This window comes from Anthonomus grandis, chromosome 3 (genome assembly GCF_022605725.1).
Source record: "Anthonomus grandis grandis chromosome 3, icAntGran1.3, whole genome shotgun sequence".
In the NCBI taxonomy this organism is placed as follows: Eukaryota; Metazoa; Arthropoda; class Insecta; order Coleoptera; family Curculionidae; genus Anthonomus; species Anthonomus grandis.
The window spans coordinates 4,444,431-4,463,389 of record NC_065548.1 but is presented as its reverse complement, the minus strand read 5'-3'; the positions used below and the strand labels follow the sequence as shown (position 1 = coordinate 4,463,389).

At 26.5% G+C, this 18,959-nt stretch overlaps 2 protein-coding genes across 7 annotated transcripts in view; one reads left to right on the top strand and one right to left on the bottom strand.

The window, feature by feature from the left end:
- The window catches only part of LOC126733963 (kynurenine 3-monooxygenase), a 185,151-nt gene that overhangs the window by 44,388 nt on the left and 121,804 nt on the right, over positions 1 to 18,959 (bottom strand). Inside the window, exons 1-2 of one of the 5 annotated variants that reach the window (XM_050437462.1) lie at positions 4,005 to 4,553; positions 3,873 to 3,942 (exon numbers count right to left, since the gene is read on the bottom strand). The exons of 2 other annotated variants lie outside the window; for them this stretch is intronic. In XM_050437462.1, coding sequence (XP_050293419.1) covers positions 3,873 to 3,942; positions 4,005 to 4,067 — 133 coding nt within the window. In that variant the 5' untranslated portion in view covers positions 4,068 to 4,553. Of the gene's footprint in view, positions 1 to 3,872; positions 3,943 to 4,004; positions 4,554 to 18,959 lie in introns of those variants that run through there. 2 more of the 5 variants (XM_050437464.1, XM_050437463.1) reach the window with 2 other exon arrangements.
- Positions 1 to 18,959, top strand: part of LOC126733964 (RYamide receptor) — a 150,121-nt gene that overhangs the window by 18,543 nt on the left and 112,619 nt on the right. Inside the window, exon 1 of one of the 2 annotated variants that reach the window (XM_050437467.1) lies at positions 10,564 to 10,782. The exons of the other annotated variant lie outside the window; for it this stretch is intronic. The gene's annotated coding sequence lies outside the window, so the exon portion shown is untranslated. Of the gene's footprint in view, positions 1 to 10,563; positions 10,783 to 18,959 lie in introns of those variants that run through there. 2 annotated transcript variants of the gene reach the window in all.

Below are 18,959 nucleotides of genomic sequence, written 5' to 3'. Positions count from 1 at the left end.
CAGTTATATACTCAAAAATAACAATATTGAAATAAAACAAACTGAAGAAGATTTGTATTTTTAAATTTTATTCATTTTTAGCCCTAGGACATTAAATAATTAATACATTTATTTTATTGACATCCTTCATCTATTTTTTTTTCTAAATATCCTGACATTTCTTGTTTCTCCTTTTTTTCTTCTATTTTCCTTTTTTTTTCACTGTTTTTTTGTTTCTATCTTTTTTTACCTGTTAAGTCAAGTCCTCCTAAGAGAATTTTATTATATTCTTGTACTCACCCTTACAGTTTTTTCCCATTTTTCTACTTCTATTTCTTTCTAATTAATTTTTTGGACTAAATATTTTAATAATTTTTCTTGATTTCTATTATTTTATTTTTTCTTATCATGTTTTTGCTTTTTATTTATTTTTTATATAAAAAAGGTTACAGGAAGAAACGTGATAATAAATAGAAAGCATGTTTTAAAAAAAATGACAATAATAAAATGAAACAAATAAAAATTTGTATTTTTTAATTTAAATAATTTTTAGACTGAAATAATTGAATAATTATAATTTCATTTTTATTTACGCCCTTTAGTTCTTTTTCTTCTATTCTTTTCTTTAATTTTTATGCTTTTCTTTTTTTTTTGCTAATTATTCTTAGATCCAAAACAAATCCAAACAAAAAGTAGTATTTCGTTTTAATAATTTTTTTTTGTTCAGTAATTCTTTTACTTGCATTTTAATATTTTTTATTCATTTTTTTCTGTTGCCTTTTTTATTTCTCTTGATAAAAAATTAAGAAAAAGAACAGAAAAAATTAAATAAACGTAATAAACAGACTAAAAGGCTTTAAAATGAAGAATGATATATACTATTTTTAAAGAAAAGCTATTTTTCAGAAAATCCAAGAAGTAATTTAAAAATTATAAATATTATTATACAAATAATAGGTATGACTTTAAAATGCTGTTTCTTTTTGTATTTTTTAATTCCATTAATTTTTAAACAATTTTATCCTTTTCTAATCAATTTTTTGTTTAATAGTTTCCTAGTTTAATAGTCACTTGCGGTAAAAATTTTTCTTTCATTTCGATTGTTTCTTACTTTTTTGTGTTCTTTTCATGGATTTTTTTATATTTCATAATAAAATGATAAAAGGAAAAACAGAAAAATTTATTAAATGGAATAAAAAGATAAAAAAGGAACATTATGATAATGAAACAAACAAAGATTTGGGATTATTTACAAGAATAAAATTATTTAGTTTAGAAATAAGATAAAAAACTTGTAAGTTGATAATTGTTATTTCTGATTTATTTACCCCCTTCATTTACATTTTCTTATGTTCCTGTTTCAAATTTTCCTGTCATCTCTTTTTGTTGGTTTCTCTTTTTTTTTGCTTTAGTATTTCAATTAGTACTTTCCTACTGTTAAGTTTTTATTAATATAATTCGTTCGTCCATTTCTGTGTTTTTACCTTCTTTTATTTATTCAATCAATTATAGCTTAAGAATTATTTTTATACTTAAGACAATATTTTTCTTTTATTAATAATTTTTCCAGTTTTATCCTTTTTTTTTTCTCTTTCTTATAAATTTTTTGTTCACTAATTTCTTCTCACTTGCATTTTAATTTTTTTTTTAATTAATTTCTATTGTTTTATATTTTTCCCTGGCCTGTCTTTTGTTTATTTTTCATAATAAAACGGTAAGTAAAAAAACAAACAAAATTAAATAAAAACATAAAAAGACTTAACAATAACAATAATAAAAACGCAGATTTGTAGTTATTAATTTAATATAGCAGTATTTTTTTAATTAAGGTTCTTTCCTTTTTTTATCAATTTTTCTACCTTATCATCCTTATAATTTTGGTACTCAGTAATATATACAATAAATCTTTATACAATAAAAAATGTTATAAAATTTGAGGAAAAAGAAGAAAAAAATAAAATATAAAGCTCAAATAAATGAATAATTATAATGTTTTCTTGGTTTAATATAATTTTTTTCATTATTTGTCGAGCCAAGGCAATATGACAAAAGCAAAAATAAATTAAAAAAATTCAATAAAAGTAGTAAAAAGGCTTAAAAATAAAATTAAGCGACAAATTTAAATTTTTGAATTTTATACAGCAGTATTTCTTTAATTAAGAATTTTTTTTCTTGTTTTCTCAATTTTCGTAATCGCCCTTATAATTTTGCCTTTTTGTCACACATTTTTCTTTTTCTAACGCATTTTGTGTTCACTGATTTCTTCTCACTTGCATTTTAACCTTTCTGCTTAATTTTTATTGTTTCGTATTTTTTTTGTATCCTGTTTATACGTTTTTTTTAATTTTTCAATATTAAAAAATACTGAAAGACTTAAAAACTAAAAAGTAACAATAATGTAATGAAACAAACAATAATTTGTAAATATTTTCAAAGATAAAATTATTCACACTAAAAATAAGTTGAGAAACTTGAAAAACGAAAATTTGTTGTAATGTATTAAATCTGAAAATTCCTGATATGAAAATTACTAAACTATTTTAATAAAATTAATAAGTCAATTATGAAAAGTCAAATAAGACAAAATAAAACTGAAAGTAACAATCCAAAAGAAGTAAATAAAGAGGAGAAAATTTGAATGTAAAGGCAAGTTACAAGAGTGAAAGAGAGATAGATGAATAGAAAAATTTTCGATTTTTGAGATTTATCTAAAAATGTTAAAATATATTTTTTAAAGCCTAAGGATTAAATAATTTTTTTTACGCTATTTATCACCTTATTTTTTTTTTTTAATTTTCTTCTTATTGATTTTTTTTTGTTTTAGCATTTAAATTACAACGTTGATTTTTTTTGTGTCCTTTATTTTTAGTTTTATTTATTTTTTTTTTAGAAAAATTCTTTAATTTTATTATATTCTTATCGGTCACCTTTGAAATTCGGCCCTTTTTTTCAATAATTTCTCCCCAATTGCATTTTAATTTTCTTAGTTTCAATTGTGTATTTTGTCGTTTTTTTTTTTAATTTCCCACAATAACTTCAAAGGAAGAAAAAGAAAACTAAATAAATTTATTAAAAAGACTAAAAGGCGTAATACAACAATAAAACAAACAAACATTTGCAAGTAATTATAAGTATAAAATAAGTCACTCTGAAAATAAGGGGAAAATGTACAGACAATTATAAAATTGGAAATATGGAAAAAATATAATTTAAAACAAGTGAAATAAAATAAAAATGAAAGCAACAATTAACAAGAAGTAAATAAAGAAGACAAATTTAAGTAAGGAATTTTTTTTCAAAACCTCTTGAGATTGACCTCAAATTATGCAATAAATAATTTGTTTCTATAATATCTTTTCAACTGTAAGGAATTAAATAATAATTATTTATTTATGCCCTTTATTTCATTTTTCTTTTAACCCTTTTCTTGTTTTCTATACAATTTTTCTTCTTGTCACTTTTTTTTCTAATTATTTTTTTTTGTGTTTTGCATTTATCTTTTAATTGCTATATTATTAGATTGAAAAAGTGAATGTGAATGGAAATAGCTAAGGAAACAGTAGAAAAACCAAAAACTTTAAATAAAAATTAATTTTTATTAAAAGACGAAGTATTTTGAAAATTATAGAATTAGGAAATGCAAGAAAAATAAATAAAACGGGTAGAAAAAATTAAAAGAACAGAACAGAAAGTTCCAGATAAATTTATAAAAATTCAAAATTTCTTGTAGATTACACCTGAAAATAACTGAGATAAAGAAAATAAATAATCAAACGCAAGAGAACGATATAAAACTAATACCACTAAGAAAATATAAGTAAAAAGGATAAAAGCTTGAAAGGAAAGAGAAATAAAATAATATTAAAACAAAATATTTATTTTTCATTACATACCTTCTCTTTTTTCAAAAAGCGTCACCTGATAACCCCTTTGGGCCAAAACACACGCACACAGCGCTCCAACCTAAAACATATCAAAAATTATATAAAAATACCAAATATGCTCACATTTACTTGAATACTTACCAATCCACCCCCAATAACTATTGCACTCTTACCCTTCTTACTACTTATATCCTTCTCATACATTTTCTATATAATTGTCTTACAAAAACTGTAGTAAAACTGAGAATATTATTAAAAGAATTACGCATATAAACTGAAACTTTATATAGCTGAGAATATATTATACCTATGGCTTCATAGGACACACGATATACTAATAGTGGTTTCTCTTTACAGTAAATAAAGATTTTATATATTTATTATTAATTATATAAAGTGCTCCCATGTTTAAGCAGAGTGGACAATTATTTATTTATTTATTTAAATACGACTCTGAGTAAATAAAACCAATAAACTAAAATTTATTTGATGTCACATAAAGGCCTTTTCGAATATTTTCGCTAAGCTGGTTCCTGTCATATTATATTAAGTTATTCATTATATATGCGGAGTTTTAGTATGAAATATCACAGGACACATTTGGTTATATTCCCACGTAATAATTATGAGGCAAAGCGTTCACAAATATACATAATGCACTTAGTAGCTTATACAATTTTGGACCATTGAGGGAATTTCAAAATATCTGTTTCTAAGCTTAATATTGTCAAATGTTTCTCAAAAATCCGAATATTTTAAAAACTATTGACATAAATATTAAAACAGTTTTTTTTATATAATATTTTATATACTCCCTTCCATAATTTTCGTGCCGAATTCCCCGTTTATTTACAGGTTCATTTAATACACTCCTGAAAAAAAACTGATCTGTTATAAATTAACCGCTTAATAACGTATATGAGAACTAAGTTGACGGTTATGATACCGCAGAGACCAGCAATTTATGCTTTTCAGTTAGTTATGTTAACGTTTACGTCAGCCTAAAGGCTAACATCTCGATAAATTATTTGAGAGAAAAAATTAGTCTATTTTTATGTTTATAATATTTTTTCGTTTATTAAATTTGCTACTTTAAGGCGTTATAGGCTTATAAGTATTATATTTTATTGTTTTTTCGTGATAGGTTAATTAGTTTTTGGAAAAAAAGTTACTCTAGGGTCAAAAATTTAGTAGGTATTTACAAATTTATATTTTTTGTTGTTCTTCAGTTATAGAGCTTTTTTTATAGAATTTATTAAGAATATGGGTAGAACAAAAACACAAATTATAATAACTATTCTTTTATTTTTAGTACTTAAGTAGCGAATGAAGCAAAAGTCGAAAAAAGGAATGAATCTTAAATATATCCCTTTTAATACAGACTAATACGGACCTAATGAATCGGTCTTTGTATTAGTAAAAACACTACGTCAGTTATTATACAAACGCATTTATATCACAGTTGCTTTCTGTTTTCATAAAGAAAGATGACGATGTGGATATTGGCTTAAACTAAATATAAACATCATAAACCTCTCCAATAATAGAAATATATTGAGTCATATTTGTTGACTATTAAATACATCTATTTCAATAGAATTTTTTTAAATTCTTCCAGGCAGTTGACAACGGACGGTTAATAACTTATAAGTCCTAAAGGATAACTTTAATGAAAAAAATCAATAAGTCGCTTCTTAAAGTCAGCGGAATTATCTATAATTTAAGATCTATTGCATTTTTTTAGATTCAGTAGTTCTCGAGATACAGAAACTGTAAGGTTCGGTACGATAATGATGAGTTATGAATAAGTCAATATTTTTAAGAAATTTTAAAAGAAGTGGCAACAATGTTGGTTACTCATGAGCGTGGCTTACATGTCATTAACATTAACAGCAAGGTTGCCAAATCAGATTGAAATTTTTGGAGAGTCATTATTTATTCATTTCTTCCAGGCAATTGATCGTAGACTGTTAGTCGGTTATTAGTTCATAACTCCTTAAGAATGCCTCCTATAAAAAAATTATAAAATATGTTTTTAAAGCCAATAAAATTGTCTATAATTTAAGGTCAATTGCATTTTTTTAGGTCCAATAGTTCTCGAGATACTGAAGGTGTAAGGTTCAGCATTATCATGGTGACGTGATTGTCTCAATTGCCTGGAATAAGTCAATATTTTAAGAAATTTTCAAAGAAGTGGCAACACCGTTCGTTACTCATGAGCGTGGCTTACATGTCATTAACATTAACAGCAAGGTTGCCAAATCAAATTGAAACTTTCAGAGAATCTGAGTATTTATTAATTTCTTCCAGGCAGTTGCTCGGTTATTAGCTCATAATTCCTAAAAAATGCCTCATATAAAAAAATTATAAATTATGTTTTTCAAGCCAATAAAATTATCTATAATTTAAGGCTTAATGCATTCTTGTAGATCCAATAGTTCTCGAGATACAGAAGCTGTAAGGTTCAGTATGATCATGATGACGTGATTGTCTCAATTGCCTGAAATATGTCAATATTTTAAGAAATTTTCAAAGAAGTGGCAACACTGTTCGTTACTCATGAGCGTGGCTTGCATATCATTAACATTAACAGCAAGGTTGCCAAATCAAATTGAAACTTTCAGAGAGTCTGAATATTTATTAATTTCTTCCAGGCAGTTTATCGTAGACTGTTAGTCGGTTATTAGTTCATAACTCCTTAAGAATGCCTCCTATGAAAAAATTTATAAAAATATGTTTTTAATGCCAATAAAATTTTCTATAATTTAAGGTCAATTGCATTTTTGTAGATTTAATGCTTCTCGAGATACAGAACCTATAAGGTTTAGTTTTATGATGGTGATGTAATTATCTCAACTGCGTTGAATAAGTCAATTTTTTTAAGAAATTTTGAAAGAAGGAGCAACACTGTTCATTACTCATAGGCGTGGCTTGCATGTCATTAACATTAACAGCAAGGTTGCCAAATCAAATTGAAACTTTCAGAGAGTCTGAGTATTTATTAATTTCTTCCAGGGAGTTGATCGTAGACTGTTAGTGGGGTATTACGTCATAACTCCTTAAGAACGCCTCCTATGAAAAAAAATTATAAAATATATTTTTAAAGCCAATAAAATTGTCTATAATATAAGATCTATTGCATTTGTTTAGCTCCAATAGTTCTCGAGATACAGAAGCTGTAAGGTTCAATATGATCATGGTGACGTGATTGTCTCAATTGCCTTCAATAAGTCAATATTTTTAAGAAATTTTGAGAGAAGTGGCAACACTGTTCGTTACTCATAAGCGTGGCTTACATGTCATTAAAATTAACAGCAAGGTTGCCACATCAGATTGAAACTTTCAGAGAGTCTGAGTATTTATTAATTTCTTCCAGGCAGTTGATCGTAGACTGTTAGTCGGTTATTACGTTATAACTCCTGAAAAATGTCTCCTATGGAAAAAACTATAAATTCCTTTTTTAATGCCAATAAAATTTTCTACAATATAAGATGTATTGCATTTTTTAGGTTAAATAGATCCCGAGATACAGAAGCTATAGTGTGCAGTATCATCATGGTTACGTGATTGTCTCAACTTTCTGGGGCAAGTCAATATTTCACAAAATTTTGAAAAAGTGGCAACACTGTTGGTTATTTATAGGCGTGACTTATATGTCATTAGCATTAACAGCAAGGTTGCCAAACCAAATTGAAACTCTCGGAAAGTCTGAGTATTTATTAATTTCTTCCAGGCACTCGATCGCACAGTGTTGAGTCGGTTATTAGCTCATAACTACTTATAGATGCAACATATGAAAAAAAAATTAAATTATCTTTTTAAAGCCAATAAAATTATTTATAATTTAAGATCTATTGCATTTCTGTGGGTCCAATAGATCTCGAGATACAGATGCTATAAGGTTCAATCGTTCATCCTAATCATCATCACGCGATTGTCTTAATTGCCTGGAATAAGTCAATATTTTAAGAAATTTTGAAAGAAGTGGCAACACAGTTCATTATTTATAGGCGTGGCTTACATGTCATTCACATTCACAGCAAGGTTGCCAAATCAAATTGAAACTGTTGATGAATCTAAGTATTTATTAATTTCTTCCAGGTAGTTGATCGCAGACTATTAGTTAGTTACTAGCTCATAATTCCTTAAAAATGCCTTCTATAAAAAAATTATAAATAATCTTTTTCAAGCCAATAAAATTATCTATAATTTAAGGTCTAATACATTCTTGTAGATCCAATAGTTCTCGAGATACAGAAGCTATAAGGTTCAGTATGATTATGATGACGTGATTGTCTCAATTGCCTGGTATAAGTCAATATTTTAATTTTTTTTTTAAAGAAGTGGCAACACTGTTGGCTACTCATGGGCGTGGCTTACATGTCATTGACGTTAGCAGCACGGTTGCCAAATCAAATAAAAACTGACCAGGCAGTTGGTCGCAGTCTATTCTTCGACCTTCGACTAACCCTCAATGTCACCGTTACTTGATTCTCAACGTCACTTCGACGTAACCTTGACTTGACCTTCAACCTTTGCCGTAATTCTTGATGTCAGCTCGACTTTACCGTCAACGTCGCCTCGACTAGACCTAACTTGACCTTGGACATAACCTTGATTTGATCTTCGACCCTCGCTGTCACCTTGACTTGATTTTCGACGTCAGTTCGTCTCGACCTGACGAGAATCTTCCACGTGATCTTGACTTGACCTTGGTTACTCATGAGTCTGGCTTACATGTAATTAACATGAGCAGCAAGGTTGCCAAAGCACATTGAAACTGTCAGAGAGTCTGAGAATTTATTAATTTCTTCCAGGGAGTTGATGACAGACTGTTGGTCGATTATAAGATCATAGCTGCTTAAGAGTGCATCCTATCGAAAATATTATTAATTCCTTTTTTAAAGCCAATAAAATTATCTTTAATTTAAGATCTACTGCATTTTTTTGGGTCCAATAGATCTCGAGATACAGAAGCCATAAGTTTCAAAATTATGTACGTACGTTAATTAAACAGCACTGAATTAGGTGTCTAATCAAAATAACTATTTTTCCTATCCTCATTAAAAACCCAAATTAAGTAATTCATTTAAAATTACTTAAGTCTAACTTTATTTTTGATTTTTAAAATATGACACCTGATAATTTAATGAAATTTTTATTTACCCAAAAATGATTTTTTTCTCGAAATTCTGTAAATCAATTAAGAAACCCTGAAATTGGTGTTCTATGGAATTAATTACGTAATTTGTGTACAAATTTTCAAAACTGTATCTTTGATAGTTTGATGAGCCACTTTCTTTTTCCCAATTTAAAGCCAATAAATAGCCGATTTTTAACTGTTTATATCTTACGAAAATTTGAGGTTAGTATCCTTTGCAACATGACATTTTTTATGTTATCTAAAAATAATATAAAATACAAAGTATCTCACTAAAAAAAAACGAATACAAATTTATGAATAAATAACATAAAATAAAAACTTATTTAAAGACAGAAAGTTCTATATTTATTTAAACACTCAATAGATTTTAAGAAAAGAGTTAAGGATCAACCTATGTGGATATTCAATAACGGTCAATTCATTTATACGTCTTAAAAAATAACCCTTGAATGCTCCTTGTTTTTCAGTTTCCATAATAACAAAAAAAACATTAAAAAAAACCCTTGTAGGTTGTAGTACACTTGATTATTTTCAATTTAAGATTCCTTTTGGAGGGAAATCGATTCCCTTTTTCTTTGTATACCTTGAGGCTTCAATAAGGAACCCGACGTAGAAAAAAAAACGACGGAAAAAGGCGAACGCTTTCTTTTGTAAATTAATTTTACCTTAATGGGAGCCTTTTTTTGTGCGATAAGAAATTCTTTATAATATCGGTCTGGGATTGTGTTTTTTTTTTTTTTGTGTGAAGGGTATATTGAAAAAAAAAATAATATGAATATCATTGTGATTTAATTTTAAATAAAATATAAATGTTTGTTTGAAATTTTTTTTTTGTTTTAAACTTCTGGGGATAGTTTTTTTAAGGTGTGACAAACTTAGGGATGAGGGTGAGTTTAATGTGTAAGAAAAAGGCGTTAAAAACTTTAAGTTGGTAACTTTCGGATACTCGAGAGCTTCTAGAGAGTGCGGAACAAAAAGGTTTGAATAAAACCCGGGTAGTGGAAAGTAACGAAAAAAAAAAAGAAGTTTGAACTTTGGACCTTTTTTCCAGGTGTTGGCTTATTTTAATAAAATTTTACAGTATGCTCTTGAAGTATTATTTAACTTCCTGAAATGTTGTTGTAGTGATTTTTTCTTGTTTTAAAAATAATAAAAATATGCACTAAAATTAAGCAATTTTAAACGGCTTTACAGTATGTTTATTTTTAAATACTATGACACGTGTTAACTTTTTTTTCCGGAAACTCCTCTCAAAAACAGAACGCATAATACATGCCATCTCCCTTTAATCCTAAAAACTCCTTGAAATTTCAATATCTCTTAAAAGCTTAAAGAAAAAAACTCATCAATCATTTGACTATTCACCAAACATAAAAATATAAAATATAAAATTCGCGAGGAAACTTCCGTTTTTCGTATTAACAAGGGCCTCATTCAAATGGTGCGCATCGCTCTTGCGTTCGAATGCGAAAATTTCCCGAATTTCCCATACGCGAGAAAGTTTGAAGAAAGTTTAACTGTTAGTGCGACGTCGGCTTTTCGCGATAAAGCAACATCGAAAATTGACAGATCGTACAGATCGCTACTTGCGGGAAATTCGGATTAAAGGTTTTCCCACCTGTGGAACTCAACAAGAAAGAAAATTTACTGGTTGCATTTTTGAAGTAGCAGTAGTGGTCATCAAAAGTGACGCTAGGTAGGAATGATTTATGATGGATATATTGAGGATTTTTTCATCTGTGGTTTAAGTTAAATGTAAGTTATTATTAAAAATATTGCAAAAAATCTTTTGTAATTTTAATTTAATTGATTGTCAAGGATTTGAAATTCAGTGGAGTTTTCAATTATTTTAAGTTGCGTTGCAGATGTAAAATAGAAAATTAATTAAAGATTTAAGGTTCTTCTATTAAGAAATTATCAAGTTTCATGACTTTTTTGAAAAAAAAATCCTTTAAAATAAAACTGTGTTTTTCCAAATTAATGCATGTAAATCTGGACAAATGCTTAACAAGCATTTATCAAAATTAATCGAGGATTTAAAATGTAAATTTGTAAGTAAGTGTCTTTGTAAAGAATGTTCAAGTAATAAGTAATTTGTCATCATTTTGAAAAAAAAACATTTCTTCTTCTTCTTCTTCTTCTTCTTCTTCTTCTTCTTCTTCTTCTTCTTGTTCTTTGTTATGCCTTCTGTTCCTTTAAAAAAAAAAATCTTTCAACAAAAAATAATTTTACAAGTTTTTACGTAAGTATATGCCGGAATAAGACGTGTTCAGTTAAATGAATTAAAAGTTTTAAGTATTTCTGGAGAAGCATTTTATGATTCTTTTTAAAAAAATAAATGAAAAGTTTTCTTTCAAGAGTTTTGTGAAAATTTAAGAAATACTGAAATAAGTATATAAGTGTCCAATCAATCCTTCTATGCTAAATAACGCATTTATTCAGCATAGAAGCTGCATGTAGTCACAAAAAATTATAATTATTTATTAGGAACAATCTGGTAGTTATAAAATAGTTAAGATTGAAATAATTGAAACTAGTCAAAAATAAAACCTAATTTCATAAAATATAAAAATAAACAGTATATGAATAATAATACGCTTAAAAAATATTAAATTGAAATAAATGATACAATAATATTTATCTAAAACAAACATTCTGTTATCACAGTTTTTTATTATCACCGGTAACTTTTGCCTTGTTACTGTTACTTTGAAACTGACAATTTTTCACGTGATAAGTAGGTACATCTTAAATCTTCATATTGAATCAAATGAATTGAAAGACTCAAGTACAAAGTCTTAAATAGTTTTGTCGAGACTGTTTTAAAAGTTAATAAGCATTTTGTGATCAAAACATTATTTTTTTTGACACAAAAATTAATATTTTAAAGCATATATCCAGTGGTTTTTAGATATTTATTTTTTTTTTTGAAGAGGAATGCTGACTGTATTATTATATTAAAACAAATTTTAGATCTAAAAGTGAGTGCCTTAAAATTAGAAAAGAAAACAGTTCAATTGCTTGGAAAAAAAACATAATTGACTTAATTTTTTTTTAAATATCTTTCGAGAATTTTGAGTTTTTCGTTAAAAATATGACCAATCGACATCGCACTCTTTTTATATATTTTTTTTAAATTAAGTATTTTTTTTAAAGGTAAAATCAATATATTTTATATTTATATTAAAAAAATATATTTAGCATTTTTTTTCGAAAAACAGTGTTTTAAAAAATCGTAAGAGAGATATTTTTGAGCTCTTTCTCTCATTCTGTCGTTAAAAGTAATTTTGTCTTATTATACCCGAAAAACATCATTTTATTCCCATCCTTTTCTAATTCTCAGACCGAGATAGGGATATATAAATAAGAATTCGATTTTTCCACCTATTTTCTATATCATCGTTTCATTTTTTAAATAGTGTTTGTGTCAACTAGAAATTGTGTTTTTTTCCCGTAATGTGTTAAACTAAACCCGAAAAACATCACTTCATCTCCATCCTCTTCTAATTTTTAGACTAAGATAGGGATTTATAAATGAGAATACGATTTTCGACCTATTTTCTATATCATCGTTTCATTTTCTAAATAGTGTTTGTATCAACTGAAAATAATGTTTTTCTCCCGTAATATGTCTAACTAAACCCGAAAAACATCATTTCATCTCCATCCTCTTCTAATTTTTAGACTGAGATAGGGATATGTAATTGAGAATTCGATTTTGCCACCTTTTTTCTATATCATAGTTTCATCATAATTTTTTAAAGACTCTTCTACTACTCTTGATGAATACAATTAATATTTCTTTTAATTAATTTTCAAAATTGTTTCAAAGCATTCGTTTCTTGTTTCCTGTAATTTCCTGAACAAAATCTCAATAAATGCGTGAAAGAAACGAAGAAGAACAGCATGAAATGCCTTTAAATAAACTGGATGTTGGAAAAATTTAATTTTTTTTTCTTTTATTTCTTTCATTTTTCTCATCTTCCAAGGCAATATTTTTAATTTTTAAAATGTTTTGTAAAAAACCTTATAATTGGTGTTTATTTAATTTATTAGAAGAAATTATATTTTAATTTTTATATTTCTTACTTGCCTAATTTCAGAGATATGAGCACTTTATCCCTAGAAATCCCAATTTTTTTAAAGGATTTTTTTCAACTTCCAAGGCTAATTTTTTAAATATTTTTTTTGGAAAACCTTATAATAGGCATCTAATTAATTTATTATAAGGAACTGTGTTTCAAGTTTTACATCACTTAACCTCTTACTTTCAGAGATATGACCACTTTGTCATGTTGAAATTATTTTTCAAATTTTTAGGGTCATTTCAAAATTTTTAAATAATAAGTATTCAATTAATTAACAAGAAGAAGCTGCGTTGCAAATTTCATACCTCTAATTCCCTCAGTTTCAAAGATACGAATTCTTCATTCCTTTGAATTCCAATATTTTTCAACTTTCCAATCTCCTTTTTTTCCTTGCTACTCAAAACTGTATTTTTTTTTTCAAAATTTTGCAATGGCGACTAAACAACATTAAAAACGATAAATCTAACAATTTTGAAATTTTAAATTTACTAAAAATTAATTAGTTAATTTCCTCATATTAATTTCCGTTAATTTACACCAATTCAAATTTTTCTTTTCCACCTTTACTCTCACGTTGAATTTTAGGCCTGAATTTAAATGATTTTTTAAATTTATTAGTTGGACTTTCTTATAATAAGGAAAAGAAGTATGGCCAAAAAAAATATTCTTTATTCTCCAAAAAATTTTTTAAAAAAGTCATTTTCGTATGTAATAGTGCAAATTGTAAATAAATTTAAAATATTAAACTTTTCGAAACGTATTTAAAGCAAAATTTAATGGCATTTGTTCAACGCGTTTTTGAATTGATATTTTAGGTATATGTTCCTGTTTATTTTTTTGCATACGATTTTTAAATTCTATGGCCTCAACAGAATTTGAGGAAACTTCTTGAAAGTCACCCCTGAAAGTCTGAATATAATGGCCTATTATTGGTCACTCACTTCCATTATTACTATGTATGTAGGTATAAATTATTACTATGTGCGTAAAAAATTATATTGTTAAGGGTAACGAATAATATTCTTATTTACATTGAAATAACATAGTGTGGTTCACTGTCTTTTTGTACTTTTTTTTTAATTTTTTGAGAGACTAATAAACGTTATTATTATTATTATTATTACTATATTTATTTCATAATGATGAAATACCATTATAAAGCAATTAAGCAAGCGATTCTTTAATAGTCCCCAAAATAAAGTCACGTAACCCAACGTTAAATCTCTTGAAAAGGGTCTAATCCCTAATAAAAAAGTTCACTTTTTCAATCCACATGAGGAATCTTTTGAATATCCAATTACTGCTTGTCTTTGGGGTTTTTTTTTCTCGCTAAGTCGTTTCCTTGACCACATTTGCTGCCCTATAAAAGCTCCTTTTTCAAGTTTTCTTCCCTTTCACTGTCATTTAACAGACCTTCGGGGGAGAAATCACGAAAAGGTCCATTTCCACGTAATGGTTATTTGACCCGAGCCTATCCATTAATAAAAATTAAAAATAACAAAAATGTCTCCCTTAATTGAGTGAGAGAGGGTGGTTGAAAAAATTATTTTATTAAAAGGGCTTACGGACCAGACGTGCCAGTTTCTTTCCAGAAGTAATTAACTCGAGTTTACCTAACCTAAGGGCTTAAAGGGACCGAATCTCGGTACTTTAAAAAAGCAGCATGGCAAACTAAAATCTAATTTAAGTGAGCACTTGCGTCATTGCATTTAAAGTGAGCACAAAAAAAATGTACGGGTAAATTAGGTTCCGGTGCAATATATATATAGTGAGATAAAAATTCCGAATAATGGAATATTTTAAAAATCTAATTTATATGCCAAACCATGAGTATGTGATGCGTACAGGATCTTCGTATTTAAATGGAAATTTGCTTGGTGTTGAAACGTCTTATTTAAATTAGAAGGTGTGGTTTTTTAGGCCATCTGAATATCTTGATTGCTTGTTATTTTGGTTATAGGGCTCCTATTAATTTTTATTAAATTTATTATTTCAGTTGAAGAATTAATATTTTTATTCAATTATGTATTATCATTTTTTTCTATTTAGATATGTTAGTTTTTTGTTTTTATAATATACAGATAATTTTTTTTTAGTTTTAGTGTAAACTTTGGCAGAATTTTTACGAAAAACATTAAGGGAAAAAACGAAATTTGACAATTAATATTTAAAAAAGAAAATCATTTTATTTAATGAATTTTTGTACAGGAAGAAGTTTTGGAAAATTTAAAAAAAAAATGCTAAAATGCTCGCAATAAATTCATATATTACTAAAAAATTGCATGGAAAAATTAGGAATACTATGCCTGAAAAAAATACCAGATACGAAAAATCCAGTTTTTTTAAAGACATTTCAAGTTGTTTTCTTATATGTATAGTCCATGAATTCGAAGATATATTTTGGACTTTTGCCAGAGTTTCTTATAATTTCTTCCAAGCATTTATTGATATTCATTCCAGGTAATTGTAAGAATATGTTACTGCCTGGAAGAAATATGAAACAAATTTAAATGCCTGAAAGAAATATTTGAAATGCCTGTATATATTTTTTTAATTCTAAAATGCCTGGAAGAAATTTAGATTTACTGGAAATGCCTGCTCAAAATCCAGTAAAATTAAGAAATTAAAAATTACCTTCAATCAAATTTAGTTAAAATGAATAATTTTTAGTAAATATAGAATTAAAAAATTGATAAATTTTATTTTTAAGTTTCAGATAATAATAAAACCGTACCTCAACTGCTTGGAAGAAGAAAATAAATCACTTTTAGCAAAAAGTCAATATTCAAAAAAAAAAATTGAATAATTAATAATTTTAAATTTTTGAATGCAAGACAGAGATAAAATGTACCACAACTGCCAAATATACCAATAGACATTTGATCAAATAATAATAATTTACTATACAATCCGTTTTACACCATATTTTTAAAATACTACTAAAATGTTTAACAATCTAACAGTTGAATTTGAAGGAATTTAATGTATAATTAAATTAGAATTATTTGGTTTGGGTTAACATAATTCCATTTATTAATCCAGTAAAAAATAAAAATTTACTGGATATTGAAAACTTTAGGCTTTTTCCAGACTTTATATGCCTGGAAAAATTCTTGGAAATTCTTTGTTTTAAGTTCTAAAATGCCTGAATTAAATTGAACTACTGGAAATGCCTGTTCAAAATTCATTAAAAATTAAATAAATTTGATAATGGTTTTCAAAAAAACGAAACGTCGAATTGTTGTGTATTTAAAAACCGCTTTAAAATGCCTGGAAAAAGTTCCTATATTCCTAAAATACCCTAAAAATTGGAATTACTATTCCTGGTAAAAATTTAAAATTTTCCAAAATCCTTGAAATAAATAAAAAATCATCTCAAAATCAGGAAAAAAAGGTACGAAAAGTCAGTTTCTTTAAAGGCATTTTAAGCTGTTGCCTTAGATTTTCCAGGCATTCGAAGATATATTTTAGGTTTATTTCAGAAATTTCTAGTTCCTCTTAATGAGTTCCAGGCATAAAAATGTCTTGAAGTAATTCTTGAAATGCCTATAAATAATTTTTTAAAATTCTTAAATACCTGGAAGTTCAGAACTTTTAGAAATGCCTGAAATTCTTGTTAAAAATTAAATGAAGTTATTGATAATGGTGTTAGAAAAGAGGAAATATTGAAGTGTTGGACATGTAGAAACGGCTCCAAATGCTTGGAAGAAGTTCAAATATACCCAAAATGCCTGAAAAAATCAAGAATTTCATGCCTGGAAATAATGTTTAATTTTTCAAAATACTTTGGAGAAATCAAAAATTACCTTAAAATCAGTAAAAATTAAAAGAAAAATCCAGTTTTTTTAAAGTAATTTAATGCTGTTTCCTAATATCTCTTAGGCATTTAAAGATATACTTTGAATTTTTTTCAGACTTTTCAAGTTCTTTTTAATTTCCTCTAGACAATTAATGATATTTTGTCCAGGGAATGCGAAAATGTGTTACTGCCTAAAAGAAACAAAAAAGCGATTTTAAATTCCTGGAAGAAAATCTTGAAATGCTTGGAAAAATGTACTAAAAGTTCTAGGATGCCTGGAAGAAATTCAAAATTTCTGGATATACCTGTTCAAAATACAATAAACAATAAATGAAGTTGATAGCGGCTTTAGAATAGATAAAACATCGAGTTGTTCTACATTTAGAAATAGCTCTAAATGCCTGGAAGAATTTAAATATTTCTAAAATGCATGAAAAAATTAAGAATACTATGCCTAGAAAAATAAATTAAAATTTTTTAAAATAAGTACTTAAACAAAGAAACAAAAAATGCCTAGGAAAAGTTCTTGAAATGCCCGTGAATTCTAAAATGCCTGGAAGAAATTCAAAAGTTTTAGAAATGCCTGAAATCCATGTTTAAAATCCAGTATAATGAAGTTGATGATGATGGTTTTCGAAAAATGGAAACATTAAATTGTTGGAGATTTAGACATGGCTCCAAATGTCTGGAAAAAGTTTGGATATTTTAAAAATGCCTGGAAAAATTATAAATATTATGCCTCGAAAAAAGGTAAAATTTCTCAAAATACTGGGATAAAACTAAAAATTACCTTAAATAAGATTTAACTAAAATAAGTAAATTTTGAATTTATTTTTTTTAAATCATCATTTTAAATGTTAAATAATGTGAGCCTTGCAAAATTTAGAAATAAAATTAAATTTTTGATTTTCACAGAAAATTAAATCTATACCTCAACTGTCTATAATTGCCTGAAAAAGTAAAAATACTTCTTTAACTCCTTCAGTTTTCTATAATATTATTTGAATTATATGGTTACCAATAGATAATTGCTCAAATCATGTTAAATTATTTAACAATCCGTTTCACGCAATAATTTTAAAATACTGCCAAATTTTTTTAAAATACAAAAAATTGAATTAGGAGTAATTTAATTTATAATTAAAATAGAATCATTTAGCTTGAGTTAACCTACTTTCCTTCATCAATAATTTAAAAAAAAATGGATACTGTACACTTTTGGATTTCTTCCAGATTTTAAATGCCTGCAAAAAATTCCTGAAATATCTTAATTTTTTTTTAATTATAAAGTACCTAGAAAAAATTCAGAACTACTGAAAATGCCTGAAATATCTGTTGAAAATTCAGTAAAAATTAAATGAATTTGATGATGGTTTTAAAAAAGAGGAAACATTAAATTGTTGTACATTTAAGAACAGCCCCAAATGCCTGGAAGAAGTTCAAATATTCCTATAATGCCTCAAAATATTAGAAAAACTATGCTTTAAAAATTTTTAAAATTTTCGAAAATACTTGAAAGTAGTCAAAAATAAGGAAATAACAGGAATAAGACATGACAATTTTGTTTTTTTAAAGGCATTTTAAGCCGTTACCTTATATCCGTAAGGCATTTAAAAGCATATTTTGAGCTTATTTCAGAAATTTCAAGTTCTTCTTAATGAGTTCCAGGCACTTCATGATATTCTGTCCAGGAAATTAGAAGATATGTGAATGCCTGAAAAAAACAACACACGCTTAGAAATGCTTAGAAGAAATTCTTTAAATGCCTGTAAATATATTTTTTTAAATTCTTAAATGCCTGGAAGAAATTCAGAACTCTTGGAAAAGCCTGTACAAAATTCACTAAAAATTAAATGAAGTTGATGATGGTTTTAAAAAAGAGGAAACCTTAAATTGTTGTAAATTTAAGAACGGCCCCAAATGCCTGGAAGAAGTTCAAATGCCTTAAATGTTAAAAAAACTATGCCTTGAAAAAATTTTAAATTTTCTAAAATACTTGAAAGAAAACAAAATTTACCTCAAAATAAGGAAAAAAAATTAATAAA